Raw genomic sequence first — 6365 nt, forward strand, 5'->3', positions numbered from 1 at the left:
TGTGGCATGCTCCGTCGAGGACGACGACGTGCCGCCGTGCGTGGCCTCGGGCGCTTGCTGTCTGCACCCGCCGCCAACCGCAGTGGCTGTCTCGTCGCTGCCGTTTCTCGCACCGGTCGTCGTGGCGGCGCCGGCCCCGACGCCGCGCAAGTTTTCGTTTGATATGTTTTTGTCCTTCAAGCAGTCGACCAACGACGACTGCGCCGAGAACGCACAGTCGTTTACGATGGCGGAGACGTTCAACGTCCGGAGCCTCGACTACAAGAAGAGCAAGAAGAAGGAAGCGTCTGCGGGCGCCCTCTTTGACTTTGTTGGCGCCGACCTCGTGCGCAGCGACGCCAAGATCGACTGCATCACGCAGCACGTCAACCTCCCGCCGCACCTCGTGGGCGAAAATCTCTTTATACGCACAGGTAAGACCGACCTGGATCTTCCTCTTCTTATTGTGTGCGTAGTTGCCGCTGTACGGCCCGTCGATCTTTGGTGGCGGCAACTACGACGGGCCTGGCGTCAACCTCGCCTTGTACTGGACGATTCCCAAGGCCGTGCAAGCGCAGCTCGTGGCCCCCTCGACGCCAACCCTCCGACTTCTCAAGCGCTTCTTCAACTCGGCGAGAGACCCGTCGATCCTCGACCGGTTCAAGGTCATTGCGTAGGTCGTCAACGAGAAGGACTGCGGGCTCTCGGGCATGCCCCGCAAGCTGCTGCAGAAGAACAACGCGACGCCGGTGCTGACGCGGCCCCAGCACCGCATCTACCACCGCGACCACTTTACCGAAATCGACGTCGACGTGCACATGTCTTCGCTCGTCGCCCGCACCGGCATCAACTCGCTCGTCGACAAGACGGCCAAGATGGTCATCGACATGTGCTTCGAGCTGCAGGGCGAGACGGACGACGAGCTGCCCGAGCACATCCTCGGTTGCGCCCGCATGGTCCGTGTTGACCTCGCGAGTGCCAAGCACCTCAACCAGGTGATCCACGTCACTCCTTCCAAAACGTCCACAAAAAGTCTGCGCGTTGTATGTACTCGACATCGATTCGTAGATAGGTCGTGGATCGTTGGCTGCGTGGACGAGCTCGAGCTGCGTTGGCGGAGGAGGCCGGCTTCGTCGGGCTTGCCGTGCGCCGGCGCGTGCACAAAGCACGCTGAAAACTGCTTGACGACGCGGTCGATGACCAAGTCTTTGAGGCTCAAGCCGCCGTCTTCCAGCATCAAGTCACAGAGACGTTCGGTCACGTTGCCAAGCGTCGTCATCTAGCACCATTTCCATCTCAATCTGAACGTCAAACATAAAATCGTACCTTGTCAAACACGCGGGAGATTTCGTCGTCGACCTTGGTGAGGCCCATGGCCGGCCCCGGGAGGTTGGCACTCATGCGCGGCGAGTCGTGCACAACGCAGAGTTCGTGGAGGGACGACACGTCGCATTTCTTCTGATGGCTCATGGCGTGGATGGACTCGAGGACCTTCTCTTGGAGGAGGTCCATCTGCTTGGTCTGCTGGACGCACTTGTTGCTCGTCACATCCTACGTCGTGATAAGAACTCGTATCTCGTGAGGGACATACGGCGAACATGGCCGCGCGGCGCTGGATGCCCTCGAGGTCGTTGGCCAGTTTCTGCGTCTCTGCCTTGGCCGCCAGTCGCTTCTTCTTGAGCGACTCCATCGTCTCGTCTTCGGCCTCTTTCTTCTTGACGCTGAGGCTCTTGACCTCGGCCTCAAGCTTCTTGATGACGTCGCTGAGGCGGTCGTTCTCCTCTTTGGCCTTGGTGATGACGCGCTCGTGCTCGGCAAACTTGTCCATCGTCTTGGCCTTGATCTCGGCCATGCGCTTCTCAAAGAGTCCGTCCTTCTCGGCGATCGCCTTTCTCGCGCCCTCGAGGTCGGCGGTCACTTGGCCGATCGCGTCAAGCGCCTTTTGCTTCTCGGTCGTCAGCGCCTGGACGTACTGCTTGACCTTGACCTTCTTCTCTTCCTCGTCCTTGAGGAACCGGTCGTGGCGCGCCATGAGCTCGCTCTTCTCTTGGGCCAGTTGCGCAATCTGGGCCTTCCCGGCAGCGATGTCGGCTTGGAGCGAGGCCAAATCACTCGACTGCGACTTGTGCTGCGACTTTTCATGCGACAGCTCCATGCGGAGCTCGTTGAGCTCGACCTGCAGCGCGTCCTTCTGCGACGTCTCGCGCGAGAGCATCTCCTTGTGCGACTGGAGCTCGTCTGTGGCCGACCGAAGCTGGTCTTGGAGGGACGCGAGCTGCGACTGCAAGCCCGACGCAGCCCAGCTCGTCTCGGACTGCAGCGACGAGAGCTGTGTCTGCGCCGACGAGGCTGCTGCCTTGGCCGTCTCGAGCGATGCAGTCGTTTCACGCAGCACGGTCTCGATGGCTGCCTTGTCCTTCTCAATGGTCGCCTTCTCGGCCTCGAGCCGCTGCACGCGACCTTCGTGGCTCTGCTGCGCCGTCGTCGCATCGCGTACCGACGCCTGCAGCGCCTGCGCCAAAGCCACGGGGTCCGACGTCGTCGCCATCGGAACAAGCTGCTCGAGAAGCCCGGCGACCGTCTGTAGCGTCTCCTGCAGCGCGGTTGCGCGGCTGGCACTCGCGCTCTCGGACGCCGATGCGTTGGCTTCGAGGCTCTGCGTGCGCGCCGACGCCGTTGCGAGCTGCGCTGTGAGCTCGTCGACTTGCGCGCGGCTTGTCGCTTGCAGTTGTGCGAGTTCGCGCAAATGGGCCTCGGAGAGGCTGCGGATCTGTGCATCGAGCTGCGCCTGTGCGTTGCGCGCGTCTTGCTCGAGCTGTGCTTTCTCGAAGGCCCACTGCGACGACGCTGTCGAGACGTCCGAGCTCGCGTCCGACAGGGCCTTGACCTGCTCCTGGAGCATCTGCACCGTACGCGCATGGTCGTCTTGGGCCGCTTGAAGGCGGCGCTCGTCGTCCGCGCGGCTTTGTGCGAGCTGTGCTCGCATCGTCGCCATGGCTTCATCGAGTCGCTGCTGCATCTCACGCTCCTTGGTCGCGACGGCCGCGGCGACCTCGGCATCGCTGGCACCATGGTCATGACTCAATCTCGCCGGCTGGGCCTTGAGCGTCGCGAGCTCAGCTTCCTTGGCCTGCACTTGCGACTCGAGAGCGTGCACGCGGTCCTTCTCGGCCACGATCTGGGCGCGGACGTTGTCGGCGAAGGCCTTGGCCTTGACCTTGATGTCGGCGAGCTCGGCCTTGGCGGCCGCGAGCGAGGCTTCGAGCTGCTTCTTCTCGGCGGTCATGGCCTCGGCGAAGGCCTTGGTCTTGGTCTTGAGCTCGTTGAGGCTGGCCTCCTTGGCGGCAGCGTCGGCCGTCAGCCGCGCGACCTCTGCGTCCATGGCACTTTGCAAATGCCAATCGCACGCCGGTGGAACCTATTTTTACGCCAGGATTTCAGCCAATCAGAGCGCGCCAACCTATTTTTTGATCGCGATCTTTTCTCCGTCAAACCGCCAGCGACATCTACGACCGATCATCCACTGGATTGTCCAAGACACTGGATGCTGCAACCGACAGATTCTGCTTGACGACGGCGACAAGAAGAGTGCATTTTCTGTCAGTACCAGAGCAATCAAGCTCAGACCCGCGAACGAGACCCATGTACCAACTCCGATGCTGGAGCTTAAGCCCTTGCACTACATACACGGCGTGTGACACAGAGTGTGGTCTAGCACTCTGGCAAGTATGGGCGATTTTATTTTCAAACTTCATTTCGGTCCATCCGCCGGCGAGCGTACGCCCAAATATGGTTATTTATGGTTGTAAATGGCGAACGCCAATAGTAATGACCGGCGCTATCTCCAAGACTCGAGTCGTCGAGTGCTGTAATCAAATCTTTGTTGTCTCCGACACCGTCGCATTGTCTTCCACGCACGCCATGTGGGAAGAAGCGCGTCGAGGATCTGAGAACATGAACGAGCTCCCCAACGCATACGAAGCACTTGCTTTGCCGCTATCACAACCAACAACACATTGGAAGTCGTCGTCGCCTCATTGTTTGGAGATAGTCGTCAAACACTGTCGGTAAAAGATAAGAGACAAGCATGATTGGGGGACAAATGTTAGCTTATATTACAAAAAGGAAAATTGGGTCCTACGTCAAGCGGTTGGTGGCCGTCGCTGCCATCTCGCGCTCATAAGCAGCGATGTTTTCGGCAGAGCCGCGGAGGACCTTGTCGCCGTCTTGGTTAACGACCGTCTTGCTGCCACCGTACGTCCGCTGCGGATCGCCGAGCTGGACGATCTCATCGATCCGCAAGCCCTTGCGGGCATCTTGGGCAGATGGTGCCGGCAAAATGCGGCTGACCACCTTGTCCGTCAGTAGCTTGGCCGACCGCACCATGCGGGGTGCCTGTGGCGCTAGCATCGACAAGGACGCAAGCGCAGCACCGACCACCGCCGCCGGAAACAAGCAGGCCATGACACCCTTGATGGCGCCCTTGAGCGCCTCGCGGTACCAAACCCCGCGCGGAACGTGGATGGGGTAAGGGTCCCCCACCACGACTTTGTTGACAAGTGTGTCGCGTATGTAGAGGTACACGTCACCGTCGTGGTCGTCCCGCATCTTTGGTAGATGTGGGATGGGTAGATCGACCATATCTTCAGTCAGAAGGCACGGAGACAAAAAAAATCGGGCAGCTCGGCTTCGTGCTTCCGGACCTACGAAGCACGCTTATCAATTACATATGTAGTCATGGCAAACTTACAGATTCGATGGCCTTTGCCGTCGCGACGCGCTCCGCCGTGATGTGGCGGGCAATCGCTACCTGTCCACGGCGCAGCTCGTCGACTTTTGCGTGCATCTCGGTCAAGATGTTTTTGGCGACCACGGCCGTGGTCTCTGGCTTAGGCACTTTCGCCTCCCGCGGCCTACGCATACATAAGGGTTAGAACCTGGTTTCGAGAGAAAAGATTGCCGGTACATAGTGGGCTCGTCGGCGCAGCGCTTCTTGCCGGCCTTTCCGGGCTCATTGGCTCTACAGCGTCCGTGAGCATAAACCATTCGATGCACGATGAAAAGTACATACACCGCAGCGACCGTCGCGTCGTTCTTGAGGTTTCGGTTGCGGGCGCGGCGGACCCTACGTATCCATGAGATATGATGCCATGGACATACGGACGTACGCGCTCGGACACACGCCCTCGTCGTTGCTGTGGTCCTGGATGAGCCGCTGCCACGTCGATACATCGCAATAGCGCCCGAGGGCATCCCAGACGGGCCAGAGGCTTCCCGGCAGGTTTTCCAGATGTGTCGTCTTGGCCGCGTCGAAGACTTCGCGGAATGGCACTTTTCGCTTTGACGGGCCGCGCACGCCGTAATGTTCGTCAAGATGGGCGACCAGCCCATCGAAACTGGCCGCGCCACGCATCGTCGCTGCATGTGTTGACATGGGGCTTGGAGGGCAAATTCGAGAATGGCCAAGATCGAAGGCTGCCGCCGTGAGTGAATATACAAATATCAAGTGACCCGTTTGTTGGCGCGTGTTCGATATTTTGAAGATCTAAAAATAGAAAATGGATCGCGCAGGCGGCGTGGGCCGCAAGAACTCTCCTTGGAATGGACCATCGACAGCACAGAGCGCATGAGACGCTTGCTGAGCTATGAAGAGCGTAGTACCTGGCACGCGCAGCCGGCGACGCCATGACCGCGACAGAGTCGCGCGGCGCGGGAACGACGCCAAGCGAGGCCGACTCTGCGGCCAGTACATCCCGAGATGCGCCACGTCCGACTTGGCGACGTCGTGTACGTGTAGAGCCCCGCGACGAGGCTGCAGACGTCGATGTCACCGCCATCCATGTACGCCTGCAAGTCGTGGTACGCAACCTTGTCCTTGGCCCCGAGCCGGCTCCAATGGCGCGTCTCCTTGAAGAGCCCGAAGGGGTCGTTGGCCTGCAGGGCGAGTAGGTTGTGCCACTCGCGGAAGCGTGCGAGGACCGCGTCGGCGCTGGCTGTGCGTTGTGACAGCGATGTCTCGACGATTGCTGGACGCGGCGTCGGGCGCTTCTCAAGAACGAGCTGGAGCGCAAGGAGCCACGCGTCGCGGTCGGCCGCGGACTTGGTCGTAGCCGTCACGAGCTGCCCGGATGGCGTCGAGAGGAAGAAGCGCTCGCTGAGAAAGTTCTTGTCGTCGGCGAACGCGAGCTGGCAGTCGAGGACGCGGACGGCCTGCCCGCGTGAGCGCGCCCGACCGGCGCAGCCAGCAGCACACGCTGCCATGCAACGGCGCGGTCTCATCGTCGAACGAGAGCACAAGGTATCCCGTGTACGCGTACGCAGCGTCGGCCATCTCGATGCTTCCGGGGACGGTCTCGACCGACGACGAGGCTGCCATCTCTGCCAAC

General features: G+C 60.6%; 4 protein-coding genes across 4 annotated transcripts; all 4 read right to left on the bottom strand.

The window, feature by feature from the left end:
• Positions 1-984: 984 nt before the first annotated feature.
• Positions 985-3361, bottom strand: SPRG_15738 (hypothetical protein; the record flags this gene model as incomplete). Its single annotated transcript, XM_012354839.1, has 4 exons — positions 985-990; positions 1031-1258; positions 1306-1530; positions 1571-3361. 4 exons carry the CDS (start codon positions 3359-3361, stop codon positions 985-987), a joined length of 2250 nt encoding a protein of 749 aa, XP_012210229.1.
• Positions 3362-4072: 711 nt separating this feature from the next.
• SPRG_15739 (hypothetical protein) lies at positions 4073-4625 on the bottom strand. The gene has a single exon (XM_012354840.1). The coding sequence runs from the start codon at positions 4618-4620 to the stop codon at positions 4117-4119; it is 504 nt and encodes a 167-aa protein (XP_012210230.1). The 5' UTR covers positions 4621-4625; the 3' UTR covers positions 4073-4116.
• An 89-nt stretch (positions 4626-4714) lies between these two features.
• SPRG_21608 (hypothetical protein) lies at positions 4715-5578 on the bottom strand (the record flags this gene model as incomplete). Its single annotated transcript, XM_012354841.1, has 4 exons — positions 5148-5578; positions 5051-5104; positions 4946-4999; positions 4715-4892 (listed from the first exon to the last, which is right to left on the bottom strand). The coding sequence occupies exons 1-4, from the start codon at positions 5411-5413 to the stop codon at positions 4715-4717; spliced, it is 552 nt and encodes a 183-aa protein (XP_012210231.1). The 5' UTR covers positions 5414-5578.
• Positions 5570-6355, bottom strand: SPRG_21609 (hypothetical protein; the record flags this gene model as incomplete). Its single annotated transcript, XM_012354842.1, has 2 exons — positions 5570-6189; positions 6233-6355. The coding sequence occupies 2 exons, from the start codon at positions 6353-6355 to the stop codon at positions 5623-5625; spliced, it is 690 nt and encodes a 229-aa protein (XP_012210232.1). The 3' UTR covers positions 5570-5622.
• Positions 6356-6365: the final 10 nt, after the last annotated feature.

Source organism: Saprolegnia parasitica (genome assembly GCF_000151545.1).
Source record: "Saprolegnia parasitica CBS 223.65 unplaced genomic scaffold supercont2.185, whole genome shotgun sequence".
Lineage (NCBI taxonomy): Eukaryota > Oomycota > Saprolegniomycetes > Saprolegniales > Saprolegniaceae > Saprolegnia > Saprolegnia parasitica.